The following is a 23583-nucleotide window of genomic DNA, read 5'->3' as shown; positions in this document are numbered from 1 at the left end:
AGCCCAGTACCCCAGCTCTCAGAAAGCCCAAGTCCTTATTCAGTTCAAGGTTCATTCAGTAAATCCTTACTGAGCGCCTACTACGTGCCAGGCCCTATTCTAGGCGCAAAATAAGGGACCTGACTTGAGAGTGTTATCGACCTAGGCCAGTTTCCTGCCCCGCACACGGACACTTTGGGCACTGCTGACCAAGGGCTTTCTTCCCAAGCTTAGCCCCCCCGCTGCACCCTGCCCTGAGAGGCTGAGACCGTCCCGCCCACGGCAGGGGGCTGGGGTTCGAGGAGGTGGGTAAGCAGTACCTGTGAGCAAAGCGGTGAGGGAGGCTGGATGGACGCACCGGACCAGAGTGGGTGGGCTGGGCTCAGCCTCGGCCCTGTCTGGGCAGGGGCTAGGAGGGGTAGGGTCGGGTGGGGGCACCGCCCGCAAGGCCGGCGGGCGGGCGGGGGACCGGGCGGGAGGGAGAGACGCTGCCCGCGACCGCCTCCGTCGCCGCGCCTCATCTCCGAGCTGTGCTCGCCCGCTCCCCGCCCTCTGGGGCCGTAGCGAAGCTCCGCTCTCCATACTGAGCAGTCCCCGGAAGGCACTCGGACACGTCCCCTGACCGGATAAAGATCGGCTCAGCGCTCGCTCCGCAGCGCGAAATCTCGCCATCACCGCGGCTCGCGCGGCCGCTCCGGCCCGGCCCAGCCCGGCGACGCCAGATCGCTATCTGGGGAAACGGGAAGGCACGCCGCTGTCCCAGCCGCCACTCTCGGCCCTGCGCGCAGGGGTGACCGCGGGGCCCTGGGGCTCGCCGCCCCTCCTCCCCCGCACCCCGCCTTCCTTCCCGGCGCTTCCTCCCGGGGGACCCCTGCTTCCCGCCAGCCCCCGGCCCCCAGCGCCCAGCCAGACGCCCTCGCCCCCCTCGCCAGGTCCCGCTGCCTCCTGAAGGTTACGCGACGCAGCGGTGGGGCGCAGGGGGGCACCCGCCCTCGCCGCCGCCCACCCCAGCGCCCGACGCGTTGCGCCCGGCCGGCCGGGCTGCCGGCGGCGGCCACCGCAATCCCGGCTCTAAATCAGCGAGGGGAGGCGCCCCTCCCCCCACCCGGCTCCCCGGGCTCCCCGGGCCGCGATTGGCCACGCGGGCGCCCCCCATCCCCGGGCCCTCAGCTCCAGCTGCGGCGCCATTGGCTGCGGGTCTCCGCCAGCCTTTACATAAGCCCGGGCGCGCTCGAGTGGAGTTGTATAAAGCGAGCGAGCGAGCGGCGTCGGGGCGGGAGGCTCCAGGCCAGCCCGGGACCGGGGCTGGGAGCTGGAAGGCAGCGGCGGCGGCGGCAGAGGCGGCAGCGAGCTCCCGCTCTCCGACGCCCCCAGGCGGTGGGGCTGAGAGAGCCCGAGGATGGCTCGGAGCGCACACGCCGGCGTGAGTACCCGCTCCGGTGCCCCTCACCCACTCAGGCAGAGAAAGTTTCTCCCGCCCTTTACGCCCCACCCTGATCCGCCCGCCGGGCTGGCGGGGGTGCCGCCCGGGAATCGGGGAAGACGGAGACCGCTAAGGCGGCGGCGGCTTGGCTTCCAACTTGCCAAGAGGCGCAGGACTCGACTGGCGCGCAGAGCCTCCCGCGGACTGGGGTAGAGGCGGGTGCGGGGCCGGAGGTGGAGGAGAGGTGGGAGCGGAGGTGCGGGGGCGATAGCCCTCATAGCTGCAGAGAAGGTGTCGGGGGCGTCCTGGAGGTCAGCTGTTTGGGGAGAGGGCACCGGGGCTGGGAGGGGGCGGAGCAGGTGAGGAGGGATGTGCCTGGGGTAGTGGGGAGTCACCCAGCGAACCAGGCTCAGCTCCGGGCCTGGGAAGCTACTGGCCTCGGCCGGGTGCCTAGGCTTCCAAGATGGGGAGGAGCCCTAGGGGAAGCTAGCTCTTCTTCCCCGGGAAAGCCGAGCTCCCGGGCACAGCGCTGGGTGGCAGAGAGCTCGGGGAGCCAGCCCAGCGCGCGGCGTAGCTGCCGGCTGCCTTTGCTGGACCGAGGTGTGGTCCGCTTGCTTTCAGCCTATCTCAGGCAAGCCAGCTTCAGGCATTCCAGGGGGACCAGGGATCCTCCTCAGCCCAGTGGGGACACATGGCGGCTTTGATGGGGCAGCAGGCCGAGCTCGGGGGCATACCCAGCAATGCAGCGCGCTTCTTCGCACTACAGTAGTTGGGAGTCCTGGTTAGTCCTGTTTCTGCAGAAACCAACTCAAGAAACCAGAATCATCCCAGCCTGGATAGGAGCCTCCCAGAGTGGCCGGGAAGTGTTTCTGGGGTTGGGGAGGGGGGTCACTTTCCTTCCTCGGGGAATGACTAATGAATATTACCGCTGGTGGTGGTAAGGTGTGCACCTAGTGTGGCTTCTGTGTGTCCCAGGAGGTGCTTCAGCTCTCCAGGCAAGACATATTCTTGAGTCACACTTGAGGTGTCTTCTGGGATGGGTGCAGGACTTCCCAAGTGAAGCCAGGTGGAAAAGAAGGCAAGAAGGTTCCAGGGATAGGGTTCAACTCTGTAGTGCTGCTTGAATCAGGGGAGAACTCTTGTGGGAAGAGAAACGCTGTTGGTGGGAGATTTTTTGACCCTGATGACTTGGGGCTGCAGCTACCCAAGACTGAATTAGAGCGAATTCAGAGTCACCCTGTACCTCATTCTCAGCCATGAGGAAGGGGAGATGGAGAATGGAAAGTGGGAATATGGTGGTTCTTCCAATATGGCCCTTGAGGAAGCTTTTTCTCTCAGTCTGACTTGATTAAGAACATGTTTCTGGCAGCAGGTCCTAAAGTCCATTTAAGGGGCAATGAAGGGAGTTTAAGGTCTTGATGCTGGCTCAGTGGACCACAGTTAGAATATCCTGGTTTACAGTTGGTACTAATGGTCTCTGGAGAAGGTCAAAATGGGCTGCTTAGTTGGGGCTGTATCCTGTACCTCATCCCTGAACATGAATGAGTGTTTTGAACTCCTAGGGCAGCTGCATCAGCCTGTAGATCTTTTAGTGGGGCTCTCAATTCATACCCCCAAACCCAGCTCCATCCTCTACCTGCAGTCAACATTTTTCTGCTGCATTTCCCAAGACCTTCTCTCCACTGGGGATTTGTACAGCGAAATACCTGCTTGTTGCTTTCTTCTCTCCTCTCCATCTGGGCTGCACCTGGTGTTCTGAACCCCGAGGTTTATTACTCTGCACCTTGATGTTTGGTTAAGACATCCTATAGCAGCACCGTAGTGCCCTCTGAATGTGTGGACCAATGGTCTGTGTAATTCTGGAGAGTGAAACATACTCTTATAGAGAGCGGACTACAGACCGGGAAGGTAGTCCTATTAAACAGCTGTGACAGTCCTGTTCTCAGTCTTGCTTGCTGCCTGCTGAGGCAATGGAAGCTGCCCAGCAGGCTCTTTGGTGCCCAGTAGGGGGCGCCAAAGGCACCCAGCTCAGGACCACTGACTTTTCACTTCTTGCCCTTCATTGGTCATAGTAACTTCATGCTTTAAGCAGGTTCAGGCTATAGCCTTTAACCATCACCTTCATGATTGGAACCCTTCTACCACGTACTTCCTGGAATTCAGGTGGTCTGTGGTCTCAGGTGCAATGAGACAGATACAAGTACAGCATTCCAAGGAAATAGAGCTGGTACCTAGCCCCACCTGCTCTCTGAGATCATCCTTTGTGTTTGGTGCTGGTGTGTTCTTTGAACTTGTTTATGACTCATAGAGCCCAAGAATATTAGAGCTAGAAGAAAGGAACCTTGAAGAGCACCTACTCCAACGCCGTCCCACATGCACACTTAATTTACAGATGAGAAAACTGAAACCCAGTTAAGGCAAGTATCTTGCCCAAGGTCACATGGCTATTTGGTGGAAGCATAGGACTGGGTCCTAGGATTTCCAGTCCTCTACTTAGAGCTCTTTCTGCTCCCATGACCTGCTTCCTCTCTACTATGGAGATGGACGTGTGTTCTCTGCACAGTAAGTGTTCATAATTGCTGACTGATCAGACATCTGTAAATTAATAAATCTAGTAAACTGGGGGAAATTTCCTTTGAATCTGTTATTCAGACTGAGGAGGTAAGGAGCAGATAAAGTTCTCATAATGTACATATACAGGTAACAGAAATTCCTAATTATTCTTTCCCCTTCCTCCATTATCTTGTCTTGTTATTTCAAGAGGTCTTGTAGGCAAAAGCAATGCGACTCCTGGTTTCTGTCCACGCACGTAGGAATCAGAAATGCCCAGCCCCTTGTGGTGGTCTTGGAACCCAAGCCTGGAGCTCTTCCTTCCTTCTGTTCAGGCATGCTAGAGTGAGGTCTCTCTGACCTGTAGTCACACCACTGCCTACGGGGCCTCCAGTACTCAGATCCTGGGTGAAGAGGAGAGTTTCCAATCAGTATTTGCCCATTTCCCCATCCTTCCTGCTCCCAGCTCAAGGTCAGAGTTCTAGGATGTTCTATTTTTGCAAAATCCTCATATTAAGGCTTCTTGGGTGACCTGGAAGATACTACCATTTCCATTGCCCGTTTTCTTTTCTGTGAGGCTGGCTGTTGACATCTGAGCCAGGCCCTGGGAAGGAGGTTTGCTGAGTGGCCTGTGGGCTGCCCCCTCTGTGTCCTCTCCCCACCCTGCTCCTTTGCACTCTGCATAGAGCATCCCCCCCCCCCCCCCCCGCCAACCGAGCCTCTGCAGACTTGCCAGCAACCCTCAGGAGGGACCAGTGCTGCAGAGCCAAAATTCCAAGAGGCGGATCCTCTTCTGTCCCTGAGGCTCACCTGAGGGATGCTTGTTGCCAGGGAAGGTGCTTGAGTTTCCTCATCTCCTTCAGGCTCACAGACAAGTTGGGTCTTTTTCTTCAGGTAGAGGAGGGAGGTGGTAGGGTAATGTGGAACACCGGAGAGCCACAGCCCCCTCCTTGAAAGCAGGGTTTCTGAGAGGCTGTGCTTGGGATCTGCGCCTGATTCCAGCTCTAGCCGAAGAGTTGTGCCAGCATTCCCAAGGCATGGTTTGGTTCTGGATAAGCCCAGAGGAATATACTTACATAAAATACAGCTAGAGCACAGTACCTCTGTATTTTTGTTTGAATGGGGGAGTGGCATTAGACACTGAGGAAACAAGAAGTCGCCTCTTTCATGAACCCCACCAGATGGTTGACCCTTAATCTTACTCTCGCTGGGAAGGCAGCTCAGTAGTGCAAATGATTCAGGCTTAGAATCTGGCTCCTCACTTCCTGCTCAGGTGCCTTGGACAAACCGCTTAACCTCTGCATGCCTCAGTTTCCTCCTCTGCAAAATGATGAGGCTGGCAACCTGTGATGAGTGTAGGATAGTGAAAATCAAGGAAGATAGTCTTTAACATGCCTCTCCCCTTGGTGAGATGTAAAGAGGTATTCAGCTGGGAGAGGATATTATTGCAGGCCCCCTGGGAACCACACTTTTCCCGGCGAATGAGACCGAGTGTCCAGGTTCGCACATCAGCCTCTGCTCACAGCAACATCTGGGCCGCGGACAAGGCCTCCCTGGCAGGACTCCCTCCTTGCCCTCTCCCTCCCCCGTGTTGGGGTTTTCATTTCGGGGTTCTGCCATGCTTGGGGAAAAGAAATTTTACAGGTCCCAGGACAATTCCGAGTGTGATAGAAGGCCTTGAGCTATTGATTCCTAAGGAAGGATCTTTGTGCTGGGAGAAGGCTTCCTCAGAGCCCAGTGATTTAAGAGTGCTGACAAATCCATGCTCACCGAGCCTCCTGCGGGCTGCAGATACAGGCTTCCAGGCCATCCAGGGTTCTGCGAGGGATTTCTGGGGAGCCTGGCTGGTTGCTTAGGGGACATAAACCTGTGAACTCTCTTTAAGAGAAAGTATGAAATCAATTGGTTCATCATCACACCAAACACATGCTGGACCACGGAGGGCATTTAAGAAATTAGAAGTAGCAAAGAACTGGGAGGTTGTGTTTGAAAAGTGTGTGGAAAAGTGCACAGGGGTTGGGGAAGAGGCGGGGGCAGGAAGACCTTTCTCCACTGAACCACATGGTCTTGACCTTATTGAAGTCCTTGGGCAGTGAACGGAGGGATTACTTTGCCCACTTGACAATGTGTGTAGACATTTTTGATTGTGACAACTGGGACAGGGAGTGCTTTTGGCATCTAGTTGGTAGAGGCCAGGGATGACATTAACCATCCTACAATGCACAGGACAGCCCCCCAACAAAGAACTGTCTGGCCCAAGAAGTCACTAGTGCCAAGGTGGAGAAACCCTGGACCAGAGCATCACATCTTGGAATCGCAGCATGTTAGAGGTGGGAGGGATTTTAGAAGTATTTTCACCCAATGCTCCCACTTCATAGCTGAGAACCCTGAGATCCAGAGAGGTGAAGAGACCAGCCAGGGTCACACAGCAAACAAGTGGCAAAGCTGGTCTGGACCTCAGATCTGCTGTCTCCTGAGAATGACTTACCCAGACTCTCCACAAAGTTGTTGTAAAGATTCAATGTGAGCTGTGAAAACACTCAGAAAATTATAAAGAGACTATTATTAATATTGCTATGATTAGGAATTTGGGAGTTTGGAAAGTTCTATTTCTGGCTATGCCACTGACTCATGGTACAAGTTTGGGCACGTCATTCCCCTACCCCCAGGCCTCTCTGTGAGTGCGTGTGGGGTCAGGGGTGGTCTTAGCGAATGACAATTATATCATAATCATTGTCTTTAGAGAAAAGTCCAAAGATTTGCCCTTCAAAAACCCTAGACACTTACAAAAAAGAAAGGATAAAAATTTTCCTTGAAAGAAATCATGTTGACTTCGTAAGAAGCAAAGCGTTTGCTTCTTGGAAAAATTCCAGTACCCGGGCCCCGTGAGTTGGTTCCAGCCCAGGAAATCTGATCAACATCCGGCGGAGAAACCGATAGCTCCCCAACTGACAAGCGGCTGGATTTGTCCCCGCTCCCTCCACGACTTCACCACCCTTTCCTGCTCAGCCCTCTCGGCCCAGGGAAGTTCTGCAAGGAACTTGAAGGAGGGGTGGGCAGGCGTGTCATTAATTAGGAAAACCTTGTTTACTTCAAAGACATATTCTTAAAGATCTCTTCCAAGGGACATTTTGACATATTACTTGAATTAGCCACAAAGGAATCGTGTTGCCGAGAGTGTAAAATGACCCTTCCTGTGGTTTCCAGTTACTCTTATCTTTGTTTGCACCCAACAAGTACAGTGACAAGGTCATGGGAATCACTGTGGAGCTAAGGGGTCCTGTTGACTGAGGAAGGGACCGTGGGGACTTCTTCCCTCCCTAACAGCCGCTCCACCTACCTTGAGAGCCACCCCCTCCTCCGGATTTCCTTTGTCCCTGCCCTCCTTCGGGACCTGCAGGTTGCTGGGGAACCCCTGTCCCCCACCTGGACAGGGAGAGGAGCCTTGCGGGGGTCATGGGAGCAGCGTCTCGGCTGGAGTTTCTCACAGGAGGCCCCGCCCTGCCCTTGCCCTCAGGATTGGAGGTGGGAAGTTCCTAGAGGCTGTCCTTAGAGGACCAAGGCTCCACCCCTCCCCGCCCAAATTGGGAGGGCAAGCTCACTCATAAATCTCACCCAGTTCCTGTCATGAAGGTGGTGAGCATCTTGCGTGTCCAGGGCAGCCCAGCCTCTGGAGGTCAGTCCCTGTAGTCAGAGTTGGTGAGCACACGGGCCCTTTCTGTCGCCTTGCCTTAGTGATGTCACGTTCCCTTTCGCCCTAGTCTAAGAACAGACTCTTTCTTGGAATCGCAATCATGCACCAGTCATCCGAGAAGCTATGTATATCCAAAGAGCCTTTTGCAGGTGGGGAAAGAAGAGTTCCCAAGGAGAAATGCTGCCTTGCAAGCAGCGGGGGTGGAGACATGTGTCTTTTGTTCTCAGCTGTAAACCCAGTGCCTTGCACAGTGCTTGGCATATGGAGGGGCTCCACAGGTGCTCGGTGGGTGAACAAATGAATGTGTGAATGTAGGCGGCCAGTCTGGGGCAGATGTGGCCCTTGGTATTAAAGTGGATCTCCAGACAGGCCTGGGTCCATAAGGCCAGCTTTCCTTCGGGTTCCTTCTTCCCAGAACTGGCGCTTGGCCCCAGGGCTCTGTAAACCTCCAAAGGTCCCACAGATCAAGCAGGGTCTGAGGAGCCCACACAGGGCCCACTTGTGAGATGGTACCAGCTCTAAGCCTGGCGCAGGGCTGAGTTTCTCCTCCCCTTCACTTCTTGTGGGTGCCCACTGCCTCCATCCTCCACCAGGCTGCTACAAGGAAGCTCCGTGCAGGTCTATCTTGGTAGCTGTAAGCTGATAGAAGAGATGATCATTTGGATTTCCACCAAAGACAGACTGGAGAGTGAATCATTGCTTCACGGAAAGATTCCCAGGAGAACGCTTTTAAATAGCAAGGTCCGCTAATGCATTTTAAATGATTTAGGAAAAAAACCTGACCCATAGACACTTAGGCTCGGAAGAGAACTTTGGAGGTCATCCAGTACCACACCGTCAACTACCCCCAGCTCCAGGACGTCCAAGTCCCCTTGGTGATACTCTCACTCACTTTTTGGAAACCAGCCAGTCTAGCCGTTCTGCACACTGTTGCCCCAAATCTAATCGGATCTCTACCCGACTTCAAACCTCCCTCACCGGGTGACTCCAGGCTCCTTCCCAGATGCGCCAGGCGGGCTCTACAGGCCCCAGCTGCTGCCTCCATGCAAGACTGTCTCCGCCTTCTCCTGCACCCTCCACTCCGCACCCCAGACACTGCATTCCAAAGGCATTGCCACTTGCACCGAGCTGAGTCAAATCCACCTGGAATGTAGCTCCCATTGGAATCCAGATTCCCTGTCTCCAGGCGGCCTTTCCTGCCTGCCCTTCCCACCCCCTACACACCTCGATACTTAATCCCTCCCTCCTACGGGCTACGTCTGCACTTTGTACCTGTTGCTACTCTGAATGCCTACCCTGTATCATGTCTCCCCCCCCCCCCCGCCCCCCAGAGGACTGTCAGCTCCTTGAGGTCAGAAGCCATGCCTTAGACATCATTTCTAACCTGGCCCTTAGCATCTGCAAAATGCTTGAAAATGGATGTGTATATGACTATAAACTGAGGGGTTTTGCATTTGGAAAGCAGTGTTTAAAATGTCAAAGAACTCCACCAGGGTCCCTAGACGAATTAGTCACAGAGCCAGCCTATGCCTCAGTGTCTGACAGTCCGGCGAGTTCCATTCGACATTTGGCAGCTACTCCCCGACAGGGAGCACCTGGTGGGCCTGGACTCCATCTCCTGAGATGCATTCGTTCATTCGGAAAAACATTTATGCGGTAGTAATAGCATCACTGTCGTCGCCATTACCTACCACGTATGGACTTTGCCAGGCACTGGGCATGCGTTATCTCATTTCATTTCCCATTTTACAGACCCGGAAGTCCGAGCAGTTGATAATACTCATTAAGGACCTGCGCTGCCTTGTGCGTGAGGCTGGGAGACTCCATTTGTCCTCTCACTTTCAGAAACACCATTTCACTAGCCTGCGGGTCTCTGTGGCATCTCCCAGCCTGGGTCCCCTGCGTTTTCGTTTGCCTTGTTCTGGAGCAGGACCAAGCCTCTTTTCTATAAGTGCAGCCGCAGGCAGCATCTGGAGTTCTCTCCAGGTAGCGGGAAGGAAGAGGGAGGCTTATACTTTCACGGTGCTGGGGAAGATGCATAGGACATGGTGGCCCCGGGGGTCTGGGGAGGTACAGAAGGTCTGGTGTTTGTCTTCCAGGCTGGCAATGCAGAAGACGGGGACGGGGGACGGGGTGAAGAAACCCCGATGACTGAGGCATTAGAATATACGCTCCACGGGAGCAAAGACTTCATTTTGTTCTCAGCTGTTTTCCCGATGCCCAGACAGTGCCTGACAGAGGTGCATAAGACTAGCGAATGAATGACCGAGTGAATGACTGAATGGTAGCTTTCTCTCTATTTGGGCCACAGTATTTGCTTCCTAGCTGGCCTCTCTGTTTCCAGGCCCGCGCTCCCACGGCCTCCTCCACACCCCGCTGCTGCAGTGTTCTCTCCAACACGTCCCTCCAGCCAAGTCATCCCTCACCCTCCTGGCTTGTGTTGTGCACCAGGCCTCCGCAGCCTCTTCTAACCTCCTAGCCACTCCCCGTCCCACCATCCGTCCTGTCCCAGCCACTCCGAGCCTCCTGGGGCTGCATGACCCTGCTCAGCCACCACGCAAGTGCTGGCTCCTCAGCCTGGAATGCTTTCTCCACCTTGTCCCTCTGGCCAGTTCATCACTGCCTCTTAGGCCTTCCCCAGCACCCCCAGGCAGAGATGCTTGCTCCTTCCCTTGTGCTCCCATCTTACTTCCTTTAAGACAAGTCTGGTGTAGTGAAAGACACTGTTTAGTGTAGTGTCCAAGGGCACCATTTCTGGAGCCAAATGGCTTAGACACGAACCCTGGCTCTACCACGTACTAGTTGTGTGACCTTGAGCAAGTTACTTAACCTCTCTGTGCCTTCATTTCCTCATCTGTAAAATGGGGACAAAAGTGGTACCTACCTCACAAGGTTACTATGAGGATTAAATGAGATCATCCATGTAAAGGGTTAGAGTAGTGCCTGGCACATAGTCGGTGATAGGTAAGTGTTGTTATTAATACCCATTCCTCATATAGTACTTGTTATATGAAATTGCAATTAAAAACAAATCTCCGTTTGCCTTGTGTACAGGGTCCCATGAATTAGGTTGAAGAGTCATGTGATCAGCCCCGAGATTTAGAAAGGGAGCTCTGATGTGGAAGTAGGGAGAGATGAGAAGAAAGGGGGAGCAGTGAACAAATATTACTGCTGTTCAGTTGAAGGATAGAGGGGGCAAATCCCCAGCAGTGGGGATAGAAAGAGTGGGCAGCTTCGAGAGAGATTCATGAAGTGGATCGACTCGGTGATCCAGCAGTTGTGAGGAATAAGGAAGAAGCAAGGACCAAATATGACTCCAGATCTCCAGTCTGAGTGTTGGGGTTTGAAAGGGTCCCATGAACAGCGTCCCACTTCCCTGTTCAGATTCAGGACCAATGAAGGGAAAGAAAGGTGGGGAGGGACAGGGGAGGGGAAGAGAGAGGCAGGGCTCAGACAGACGGAGATTAAAACGCTACCATCATTACCGATACAGCTGTTTGGAAGGCCAGGCTTCAAAGTGGGACTCACGGAGCTTGCTGATGTACCTGCATCCCCGCTGCAGCCCTCCCTGTGGGGGGGGGCAGGCCTGAGCCTGCCTGGCCAAGCTCAGCGCATGGCAGAGAGCGGCCTCTGCAGGGAGGCAGGTCCAGAAAAGGCTCTCCGTGCCCAGTTTTTCCAAACTGACCCATCTGGTAAGTCCCTGCTCCGGCCCTTGGGAGGAGGGAGTAGGAAAAGGAGGGGAGTCAGGAATGATACACTAGTCCAGGGGTTCTCAGTCTCAGCACTACTGACATTTTGGGCTGGATAATTCTTTGTTGTAGAGGGCTGTCCCCTGCATTGTAGAATGTCTTGGCAGCATCCCTGGCCTCTACCCACTAGATGCCAGTAGCACCCCCTTCCCTGGTGGGACAACCCAAAATGCCCCCAGACATTGCCAGCTGTCAAGGGCAAGGGATGCAAATCACCCCTGGTTGAGAACCAGCACTCTCATCCAATGGAAGGTCCTCCAGATGGAAACCTGGGGAGGGAAAAATAAGTGCTCCCTCTAACTCATGACCCATTGTGGGACCTTTAAATAGGCAGTGCTAGGAGGGCAGGTTGGGATGGCATCTGGTTCGCCAGACCTCTGAGGAGTCTGCTGTCTTCCTTCTCCTCTCCTCCTCACTCTCCTTATCCAGCTAACTTCTTAGCATCCTTTACTGCTCAGCTACACCATCCTACCTCCACAAAACATTCTTCTTTTCCTTTTCCCCCTCCACCTGGCTAGTTTAGATACCTTTGTGCCCCTCCTCCACAGCGCCCCTCACCTTGTACTGCAAATGTTGACTAGCTTTCTCCCTGTAACCCCAGCACCGAGCACAGCCCCAGGCTCATTGGAGGTCCACAGGAAGTGTCACTGTGGGTCAGTAAGCTCCCCTAGCTCTCCTCCAACGATGCCTTAGTCCCAGGTGCTCCTCTGTGTAGATCCGGTGGCCCAGCCTATGCAGGGCGGAAAGCTTCTGTGGCTGCCTCTCTTCCTCAAGCCTCTGCCCTCCTACAGCTTCTGGAAAGGATCTGTGCTCCCTGCTGGTTCCCAACATCTGAAGCATTCAGGGCTCTTGTTTTTGTGAGAGCTCAGGGCGGTGTCCTTGGCTCTTGCGATAGTTGCTAAAGAACTGCTTGCCCTAAAAATTGCCCTGGAAGCCACAGCTGCCTGACCCTACATCAGAGATCTAGGTTGCTTGGTTACCAGTTTTCAGACCCAATTCAGGAAAGTCCCGAGGCCGCAGAAAACTGAGTTTGGCTGCATGTGACCCACAGCCAGTGTCTAAAGACTGTCTAGCCTTACAGCTATCTGTGTGAAAGGAACGGAAATAAGCACCGAGCCTGGCCGGCGAGAGCCGTTCACTAGCTCACTTAACCCTGGAAACCTCGGCATGTCATAGGATTCCCAGGTTACCGATGAGGACACTGGAGATCCGAAAGATTAAGAACCTGCTAGTTTCTGGTGGAGTTGAGGTCCAAATCCAGGTCCCCGACTCTGGGCTTTGGTTTGTTTATTTATTTATCTTTCTCTCGATCCCACTGAGGATTGTTAGCTTGTAGAATACTTTTAAGAAATTATTACAAAGCAATTCTTCCCACCGCCTGAAACACAAGCCCGACCACCTCTCGCCCTTGTTAAGAGCCCTCTTTGCCCCCTCCTCTCCCTTCCCCTGCAGGAGCAGCCCAGCTGTTCCAGTCCTGCACCCTCTGGCCAAGCTCTGCCACTGATATTTATCCTTACCTCCCCCGGGCTGCACTGCCCCAGATGTCTTCCCATTGCACTTAACACTACTTACTTACTTACTACTTAACGCCACTGCTACCTGTAGATAGCTAGTAGGTGTTTGTTACACAGCATTCAAGAAAACAAAAAAGTTCAGTTCAACATACTTTTTAAAATTCGATTTTTAGCTTTTCTCCACATTCTCCCCAAAGATTGATATGTTCACAGTGGTGTGACAGGTTTCCGAGCGAACGGTGTAAAACGTGAGGTCACTCCAGCGCCTGCTGTCCTTCTGCTTCAGGCAGTACCATCCTGCTCTGCTTTCTCCCCCAAACTCCGTATCCTGCCTCTTCCTATGATACTCTCTGGCTAAACAGATTTTCTTGGTAGACCTCAACAGGCTGGTGATGAATTCTGGTAGCAGAAACATTTTTCACTTCAAATCAGATTGTAGCTTACTGGGGACTGTGAGTCTGGGACAGTGGTTCTCAGCCCAGGCTGCCCATTAACATCATCAGAGGAGCTTCTAAAAATACACCCGACCCCCCCACCCCAGACCAGTTAAATCAGAAACTGGGGTGAAGGATCTGGGCAGCAGCATAGCTCTAAAAACTCCCCAGGTGATTCGATTGGACAGCTAGGGTTTAGAATCACTGGTCTAGAGCCTTGCTACTACAAGTGAAGTCTGCGGACCAGCAGCCTCGGCATCCCCTGAAAGCTTGTTAGAATGCAGAATCTCAGGCCCTACCCCAGACCTACCAAATCAGAATCTGCATTTTACCAAGACCCTCAGGTGATTGGTAAGCACGTTACAGTTTAAGAAGCACTTCTTTTGGGAAAGAACAGTTTTTTGGTTTTGTTTTTGTTTTGCAGTACGCAGGCCTGTCACTGTTGTGGCCTCTCCCGCTGCAGAGCACAGGCAGGTTCAGCGGTCACGGCTCACGGGCCTAGCTGCTCCGCGGCATGTGGGATCTTCCCGGACCGGGGCACGAACCCGTGTCCCCTGCATCGGCAGGCAGACTCTCAACCACTGCGCCACCAGGGAAACCCGAAAGAACAGTTTTAAGATAACTGTATGACAAGTTGCAAGCAATTTCTGCTGATTCACATTATCATTTGGACTTATTCCTTCATGCATTTAACAAATGTTAATTGAGTGCCTCCTAGTACTGGGCACACGATGGTTTGGGGGAACACACTGGCATGCATCTCTATCTTGGCTTGCAAATTCCTGCCCATACCCTATCTTCTCTAGGCTCTGGGCATTAATGGTAGCTATCTTTTGTCTACTAGACCTGACCCCCACTCCAGTTCCAGCCCTTTCCTTCTTCTCAATTCTTTGCAAAAATTAGAGTCAGAATCCCTCTTTGTCAGTCCCTATCAATTGTGGTAATTTGACTGAGCTGAAGATAGCTAGTACTTTGAGTATCTAATGATCAACCTAGCCTGCAGCCCTGAGGATTGTATGGCCCTAGGATTGGTTTCAGACCCTTAGATCTAGAGGCAGAGGAGAAGTTTCTTGAACGAATCACTGTAGCATATAGTATGGTTTCTTAACCCTGGCTATTCAACATGTAGTTTATGGACCAGGATGGTCAGAATCACATGGGAGCTTGTTCAAAATATATAATCTTGGGCTCTCCTGCAGATCAGCTGAATCAAAATCTGCATTTTTAACAAGACCACCCGGTGATTCATGTACGTATTAAAGTTTGAGAAGCACTGGAGCACTGGCATAAATTGTCAGATTTTGCAACATATTAGAATCATGTAGGGAGCTTTTAAAATTCTGATGCCCCTGCTGCGTCCTATGCCAAGTGAGTGAGAATATCTTGGGATGAGACCAGGCCTGAGTATTTTTTTATTATGGTAAAATATACATAACATAAAACTTCCATTTTGACCATTTATAAGTGTATAGTTCAGTGATATTAAATGCACTCACATTGTCGTGCAAACATCACCGCCATCCATCTCCAGAACTTTTCATCTTCCCGAACTGAAACTCCATAACCATGAAACACTAACTCCCCATTCCCCTGTCCCCCCAGCCCCTGGTAACCACCACTCTTCTTTCTGCCTCTATGAATTTGACTCTTCCAGGTACCTCGTATAAGTGGGATCATACAGTGTTTGTCCTCTTATGACTGGCTTATTTCACTTAGCATAATGTCTTCTAGGTTCATCCATGTTGTAGCATGTGTCAGAATTTCCTTCCTTTTTAAGGCATATCATATTCCATTGTATGTACATGCCACACTTTGGACATATGGATTGATGGACACTTGGGTTGCTTGTGCCCACTGTGAATAATGCAATTACGAACTTGGGTATACAGCTATCTGTTCCAGTCCCCTCTTTCAATTCTTTTGGGTATATACCCAGAAATGGAATTGCTGCATCACATGGTAATTGTTTTTTGGATTTTTTGAGGAACTGCTGCACAGCAGTTTTCCACAGCAGCTGCACCATTTTATAGTCCCATCAGCAACGCGTAAGGGTCCCAATTTCTCCACGTCCTCACTAACAATAGTTATTTCCTGTTTTTTTGATTATAGCCATTCTAATGGGTGTGAAGTATTATCTCACTGTGGGTTTGATTTGCATTTCCCTAACGATTAGTGATGTTGAGCCTCTTTTCATATACTTATTGACCAATTGTATATCTTCTTTGGAGAAATGTTTATTCAAGTCCTTTACCCATTTTGAATTGGATTGTTGTTGTTTTTGAGTTGTAGGACTTCTTTATATATTCTGGATATTAATCCCTTATCAGATATATGATTTGCAAATATTTTCTCCCATTACATGGGTTGCCTTTTCACTCTATTGATAGTGTCCTGTGATCCCCAAAAGTTTTAAATTTTGATGCAGTCCATGTAATCTATTTTTTCTTCTGTCGCCTTTTCTTTTGGTGTCATATCCAAGAAATCATTTTCAGACAACGGTATTTTTTAAAGTTCCCCAAGTGATTCCAAAGTACAGCTAAGGTCGAGCAATGTTTCTCAAATTTTAACGTGCATTCAGATCACCTGAAATCGTGTTAAAATGCACATTCTGATTTATTAGGTCTGGGGTAGGGCCCAAGATTCTGCATTTCTAACAAACTCCTCGCTAATGCTGATGCCGTTGGTCTGGGGACCACTGAGTAGCCAGAGTGTAGAGGGGCATTTCAGTGATTTCCTTCATCTGAGCCCTGAGCTAGAGGGTGGATATTTACCAGGCCTTTTCCTAAGTTTCCCACCACAACTGTTTCCCAGCAGGCCCTCGGCTGACCCTCTAACTTTCAGCTGGTGCTGAGCAGCCCCGGGAGCCTTTGGCATGTCAGAAGAATGAAATATAAAGGAATTGTTCTCCCTGCTCTACTCTCAGCACACCCCCCTGGGGGAGGCCGTCCACTGGTCTGCTCGTGCCTGGTGCATTCGGTTCCACACTAATGATGGCACGTTCCTGTCTGGCCTTGGCCCCTGCAAGGGAACTGCTACAGAGCTCTGCTGAATAGCTGTTTTGCTCAAAATATGTTTAATATGCTCAGAAAGGAAAACCACACAGGTTGGTCTGAAGTTGATAGAAGAAGCTGGGAAGAAAAACTGCCGAAGGTCTGCTTCTAAAAGGAATCCTTTAATTCATCATAGAATTTTAGAGCCGGAAAGGACCTTTAGAGATCTACTCCCAGACCCTCATTTTGGAGAATAAAGCTGGGACCCAGCAAGGCTGTGACTTGTTCAAGGTCACCAAGCAAAACAGAGGTCATCCCACAGGTGTATTATTTCTGTTTAATCTTGCTTTAGGTTACTTATCTGGAAATGGATAACACAGAGTAGCTATTTCTTTCAGATGTCTCCTTTAATTAAAAGTTCTACTTTTCAAACAAAGGTAAAAATCAAGAGGCTGGATCACGGTTCTTGCCCCTGGTGGCCTTCGTTAGAAAATTTCTACCAGATGCTTCTATTACCCTAATAGGATCTGCCTCCCTGGTGGCAGTGACCCAAACTGCAAGTGTAGTAGTGCCTGGGAGGAACTTCATAGCTTCTAGAATGCATGCCCGATACCAGTTTTTCCTTCATGCCCATTGATTGCAAATGTCGTAAGCTGATCACAGTACTCTTTCAAGCCACTGCCAGTCAGTTTTTTCTGTCACGTTGAAACTCATCTGCCATCCCTACAACAGAATTCATACCTTGAAAAGTCCTGTGACCTTCAGATCACGCTACATTTCGGCACGGCTAACCTGGTTGTTAAATACTCTTTAGCTTCTCATTCCCCCACCCCACCCCAGCTGCTCATTAATCCAATTATGAGTTTCCTTTATCCAACCAAACTTCTTGCCAAGTTGCAGAACTCTCGGAGTGATGTGTTTGCCTTTAGTGACTAGACAGCCCAGTAGATGTTGCTGTAATTAGGACTGGCCTCATTCTGATAGTGCAACACCCAGCCTGTGCCCTCTAACACGCTACAAGAACTTTCTTCCCAGGAAGGCTCGCTGAGGTTAGTTTCTGCCCTGCAGTTAGAGCCCTGCCCCGTGTCTCTCTGCAGCCTCCCCAGCGAGGCATTAGGAAGGCTTCTGAATTATGTTTGGCTCCGTAGACAGTGCCTGGGCCCTTCATTGTGGTCTCTGGGTCCTGAACTGGAGCAAGCTCCTTTGCTGGCAGGAATGTCTGTCTCCATCTGGGGAGTCAGTCTTCAGGTCTTCTCTTCATTAAGACATCAGCTTCACTCAGCCTTGGCTCTTGGCTGCCAGCCACACTGACAAGCCAGCAGGAAAAGTTCCATCAGGAAGAGGTGTGCCGCTCTCTGTAGGCAGGAAGGCACCGCCTTGCCTGCGGGACTGCCTGTGCAGGCCTTGTGGGACTCGTCCCAGGGGAGCCTTTGGAACACTCTCAGAGTTCTGATTCTAAGCCTGCAGGCAGCAACTCGGGGTGGTGCCATCCGTAGCATTCTCAGTGTCTCCCTGGCTCACGTCAGGAAAGGATGGAGTTCTTCCACCTCCTTGGCCACTCTCATCTGTCTCCTGCGTGCCTGCCACCAGCTCTCGCAGCTCCAGGCTGTTTGGCAACACCCTGAGTTATGTTAGAGATATAATAATGAATTATACAATGGATTATACATAATTAATTTATAATAAAACACACACACAGTGATTTAATTTCTCCAAGTGAATGATGTGCCGCTCGCCAGATCCTGCTGGAATACATTCCATAACTGACTGCTTCCTGGTCTGGAGGTGACGGCCAGCTGCCCTAGGGAGGGACCTTGGCAGGGGAACCTTCCAAGTCACAGATTCCCTCCAGGCTGCCTCTGGGGTAGGTCCCACAGAAGGATAATCCTTTACTGCCTCTACTATTGTTCTAGACATGGACCCTCATGGGGCTCTCACCCACCCCTGGACTGTCTGAGATCTGTTGTTTTCTTCATTCTCCCAGCCTTTCTCCCAGAGGATGGGAGACGCCCATGTGTTTATACTCTACCATTTCTTCCTTCCCTCCCTCCCTCCCTCCCTCCCTCCCTTTCCTTCCTTCCTTCCTTCCTTCCCTCCTTGCTTCCTTCCTTCCCTCCTCCCTCCCTCCCTTTCCTTCCTTCCTTCCTTCCTTCCTTCCTCCCTCCCTCCCTTCCTTCCTTCCTTTCCTTCCTTCCTTCCTTCCTTCCTAAATATGTACTGAGTGCCTCTTTTGTGCCAGACACTGTCCTTGGCTTTGAATGCATACATGAACAAAACAGAGAGCCTTGCCCTTGTGGAGCTTATGTTCTGGCTGAGGGAGACAGACACTAAATAACAAAACATGATGAATGAGGAAGTCATCCAGCATATTATAAAGTGATAGGTGCTGTAGGAAAAGAAAAGGCAGAGCCGGATAAGGGTGACCTGACGTGATGGGGACAGGTTGCAGTTTTAAAGAGCATAGTCGGGACAGGTCTTGTGGAAAAGTGGCAGCCTAGGAGTTGCCAAGCCCTCCAGGAACAGGGAAGAAAGGTACTGCTGCACCTAACATTTGTAACTTTTGGTTTCAGATGTTCCAGATGTTTCTGTTCCTGCTGCTGCTGTGGTTTCTGCCCCTGACTGAGGGGTCCCTGCGCGCTGAACCCATGTTCACGGCAGTCACCAACTCAGTCCTGCCCCCTGACTATGACAGCAACCCCACCCAGCTCAACTATGGAGTGGCGGTGACTGATGTGGACCACGACGGGGACTTTGAGATTGTCGTGGCAGGGTAAGTACCTCCCGCCCTGGGTTTGACAGATACATTAGTCAGCTTTTGCTGTAATAGGGCCAGATAACAAATAGCTCCAAAAGCCCAGGGGCTTGCAACAACACACATTCTCATGCACTTGGGTCTTGGCCGGACTCAGCTGGGTTCTGGTAGGCTGTGTCCTTGCCTTTTTGCTGTAGCGGTGAGTTGGGATGGAGGGTAGATTGGAAGGAAAGTGCTTGATCCACAGGCTTTCCAGGGAGAAGATTTGAATGCCCTGCTTCAAGGTACTCTGTTCATATTTTGGCCTCCTTAGTTATGCAGGTGTTACTTCCTTACCAGTGAGACACTAGAATCTCTATATACGAGGGATTTAAGGGTGACAATTATGGTAGAAGGGGATGCTCAAAGCTGCGTTTGCACAGCATTTTACACAAGACTAAGAAAACATTAATTGCCTGTTTCAGAGAAGGGGGGAAGTTGGCGATGAAGAAGGATAGTTAAACTTCCTCTAAACCATGCCTTGGCACCCCTGGTCCCTTCTCTCCTGAGACGCAACAGTGTGTATCAAGAAAAGATTTGGAGTCCAAGTAGCTTGAGTTCATGCCTTAGAGCTACAGCTTTCCAGTTGCATGACCTTGAGTCAGCCCCTTATGCACTGAGATTCAGATGTATCATCTTCAAAAATGGAGATAGCAAGATGCCCCCCTATTGTGAAGCTTCAGTCGCTGTTGCACGTGAGGGCATTGTAAAGTCTGCCGATCACCGTTGATAGTCCTTGTTTATGGCACTAATATGTACCAGGCACTGTGCTAAGCCCTTCCACGCACTGTCTTATTTAATCCTCCTGACAGCACTGTGCAGTAAATATACAAGAAAAGGGAATTAGGATTCAGAGATGGTGAGTGACTTGCCCTCTATCAAGTAAATAGTAAGTGGATGAGTCAGGATTTGAACCCCACGGCTCCCTAACTATGGAGCTGCTAAACTACATTGTACAAAGTTTAGTTATCACTTCAAAAACCAGCCAATCAATAAATACACTACAGGGGCCTGTCAACCTCATTCTAGAAGGCTGGAGCTTTTATGGCAGCACTGAACAAAGTAAATGGAGGTAACATTACTTGTAGCAGTTGCATGTAACAGTAGAAACCACTGACTTTGGCACTGGAAAACCTGGTTTTAATCCTGTGTCATCCAATAGTTGTGAGCCTTGTGCAAGTTACTTAACTACACAGCCCCCACTTTCCTCATCTGTAAAATGGGCATGTTGAAATCTACCCCTGCCTACCATACAGGACAGTGGTGAGGATTAGTGCTGATGATGTATAGAAAAGATACTTTGTAAGTGCATTTCTTTTTTCATTTATTCTTTTCTTGTAGACCATGAAGAGTAGAAGTTCCTAGATTCTAGATCTCATGGAAGTCTAGATTCGTGTGCTGACAAATAGAACTTTCTACGATGATGTAGAAGTTCTATCTTGGTTCTGTCCAATATGGCGTCCACTAGCCACGTGTGGCTGTTGAGCACTTGAGATGTGGTTACTGTGACCAAGGAACTGAATTTTTCATTTTATTTCATTTTAATATTATACAGCCACATTTAAATTAGACAGCACTGTTCTGGGACTTCGGAAGGAAAACTGAAGAGCAGAGTGTGATAGAAAAGGGGGAAATAGGAATGGTTGTAATGACCCTTATTGCCGGGGGTGACCTGTGCAGGGCCGGAGCCAAGCAGCTTGTCTGTGTTCAGTTCTGTGACTGTCCAGTCACTCTCTGAGTCCAAGAGAAGCCTTCCTGGCCAAATCCTGCTTCCCGGAGCCTGCGCCACTCTGCCAGGGTCTCTGGGTAAGGGGCGGTGATGCACTTCTGAGATGTTCTAGTTGGCCCTGCCTCCTACCAGATGACACCAGCCTCCCTCCGGTAGGCACTGGGAGCTGACAGGGGACAGAGAAGAGTGAGGCAACTTCCCTCCTTCCTATCTTTCCCTCCTCCTGGGCCCCCACAATGATGACCAGGTTCTCCTTTCATCTTGGACGATGGGTGGCAAGCTCAGATTTCCATCCCACCCATCCTTTGAGGGGCAGGGGATTGTTACTGCATCTTCTGAGCATCCAGCTTCTTGGTTTCCCAGTGCTGGGCGTTCATTTCACCTTCCTTTTCAGTGAAGCCTTTTTCTCTTTCTCTTCCAAGGAACTCAAGAAATTTGCTTTTGCGTCTTCTACGGCAGAGAAGCTAGACCATAATTCGTAGGCAGCTTAGAGTAGATGTCTAAACCTTGTCTGGCTTCCTGCTTCCTGTGGGGCCTGCAGCACTTTGGAGTTATCCTCTAGAAGCAAGAACCAGACCATCCTGGGTCTTTATTCTGAATCAGCCAGAGACCGGGGAAAGGCCCTCGTCTCTTCTCCCAGCGAAGGGCTGAGCCAGGCAGCCCCTGTCTGAGAAAACTTGGACTGCCAGGTGTTCTTCTAAAAGATGACATTGCTCACCACCAGCAAAGAGGAAGATTTACATAGAGGACAGGATGGCGAAATTGGGCAGCCTCCCAGCTCCAGGTCAGGCCTCCTTTGTGGCTGTTATGGACGCATTGTGAATTCTCAGAGCATCAGAAAGACACGTTCTAATTTAAGTACCAAAATACATTCCAAAGGCAAATATAACTCTTTATTTTCTTCAGCTTAGGATGATTTGTCACTGTCTTCTTCTTTGGGCTGGATAACCAGGGGCTGACTATACAGACATATTTAAATCAGGACCTTGGCAGGTCATTCGGTCCACCCCTTGCCTTCCAATAAGGTCACACCTATTGTTTTTGGAGGCTCCCTTTATTTAGAGCCTTCCAAGGGAATGTGTGCAATCTTTTCATAATCCAGCTCAGTTACTTATGTCAAGAATCTACGTGACTAATCTGAATCCCTCATATTCGAGCTTAGTAAGCCATTTCTTTTAACTTTTGTTTTGCTATTACCTTTGAAGATTTAAACCAAGTGGTCACTACCCTTTCAAATAATGACAGCTAGGATCACTGCCCTGCCTTTCATGCCCTGTGGACTCCTTGGCAACATATCTGACTTTGACTTTCATTCAGTTTTATCCACCCTACACCCATATTTAACTCTGTTTGATGGTAGACTCTCTTTAGGAATCACACAGCAGGAATTGAAATTCTTAAAAATTGAATGTGAATGCCTTTACCTGGGGCACCTGCAGTCCAGCTCCTGACAGGCCCACCCTCTATTATCTTATAGACCTTTCCATTAGCTGGCACCTGAAGGCATTTGCGTTTCTGACCCCTGGGATATTGGGCAGCTCTTCAGTTTATAAAATGCCCGCACTTGAACTTGTCTTGGATTTGTTGACCTTGTAGTGTGTCTGACTCCAGCCCTGTTGCTTTCAGTATTTACTCTTTGAATAGATTTGTTTTGTTTTACCTTTTTGGTATCCTCCTTCTGGGTATTGATGGCATTGATTTTGAGCATGTTGTGGGTGAGTTTGTGTTGTTTCAGAGTCTTAAGTTAATTGTGATGGAAGGTGTGTGCACACTTCTGACTCTGGGAGGAGCAGAAAATGACCGCCCTTTGCTCCGCAGGGGTGGGGGAGGGAGAGGGCCGGCTCTGATCCTCTGACACAGCTGGGCGAGTGCCTCTGCATGTGGAGGGCTGATCTGTTAACCGGCAGGTGCATGATCGAGGATCTGGGTACAGTCTCCTGTTTGCGGGGTGAGGGGGAGGATTTGATCACCCCCAGGAGACGTCGGCGCAGGCACAGACCATTGAATATCTTCGAGACGGGTTCCCTGGGTAAATAAAAAGCCTGGTGGCTTCTCCTTTTCTCAGTGACACTAAACACCCAATCTACAGTCTCACGCAGTCTGGAAAGGAATCCCTGTTGGTGTCAATCTTGCACAATTCCTTTAGAGGAGATTTTGTTTCCTGGGATATCCCCAGAGGTCTGAAATAACCCCTCTACCCTGTCAGTTTCCAAGAAGTTTTGCCCAAATGGAAAGATTGTAGTGGTTCTAAAGTTTAAATCATGATTTAGATCAGTTTTTCTACACAAGGAGCATTCACTTGATAAAACCTTAACGCATTCTTCACACTTGGAAGGGTTTCATTTAAAGGGATGCTACGTATTGTAAACCAGAGTTTCATTTTTTCTTAATTTTGCAACTCAGGGTTTCATTTTTTCTTAATTTTGCAACTATGTCAGAAAACTTTCTTAATTTACTAAAATTAATTGAATTATTTTAAAGGCAAACTGTATTCAGTTACCAGATTAATCATAATCATATAGGAGATATTTTTGCCATTATAAGTAATAAGAACAATGATGAAGAATGAGATATTTATCTGTGATTAAACCAAAGCAGCATTTATGCATTTTATTACCAACATATATAGATATATGCAGTATATATAGATGTATATAGTGTGTATAGATAGATATAGTAGATAGATGTAGTATCCATGTACAAATATTTAGGTGTATGTAGTAAATATAA

At 50.4% G+C, this 23583-nt stretch overlaps 1 protein-coding gene across 3 annotated transcripts in view; it reads left to right on the top strand.

The window, feature by feature from the left end:
• The first annotated feature begins 1018 nt into the window (after positions 1-1018).
• The window catches only part of CRTAC1 (cartilage acidic protein 1), a 154398-nt gene continuing 131833 nt past the window's right edge, over positions 1019-23583 (top strand). For all 3 annotated transcript variants that reach the window (XM_032607785.1, XM_032607783.1, XM_032607784.1), the window contains exons 1-2: positions 1019-1402; positions 18904-19103. In XM_032607785.1, the coding sequence (XP_032463676.1) occupies positions 1379-1402; positions 18904-19103 (224 nt within the window). In that variant the 5' untranslated portion in view covers positions 1019-1378. The remainder of the gene's footprint in view (positions 1403-18903; positions 19104-23583) is intronic.

This window comes from Phocoena sinus, chromosome 16 (genome assembly GCF_008692025.1).
Source record: "Phocoena sinus isolate mPhoSin1 chromosome 16, mPhoSin1.pri, whole genome shotgun sequence".
NCBI classification, from domain to species: Eukaryota; Metazoa; Chordata; class Mammalia; order Artiodactyla; family Phocoenidae; genus Phocoena; species Phocoena sinus.
The sequence above is the reverse complement of the archived record's forward strand: the minus strand, read 5'-3'. Positions and strand labels throughout refer to the sequence as shown.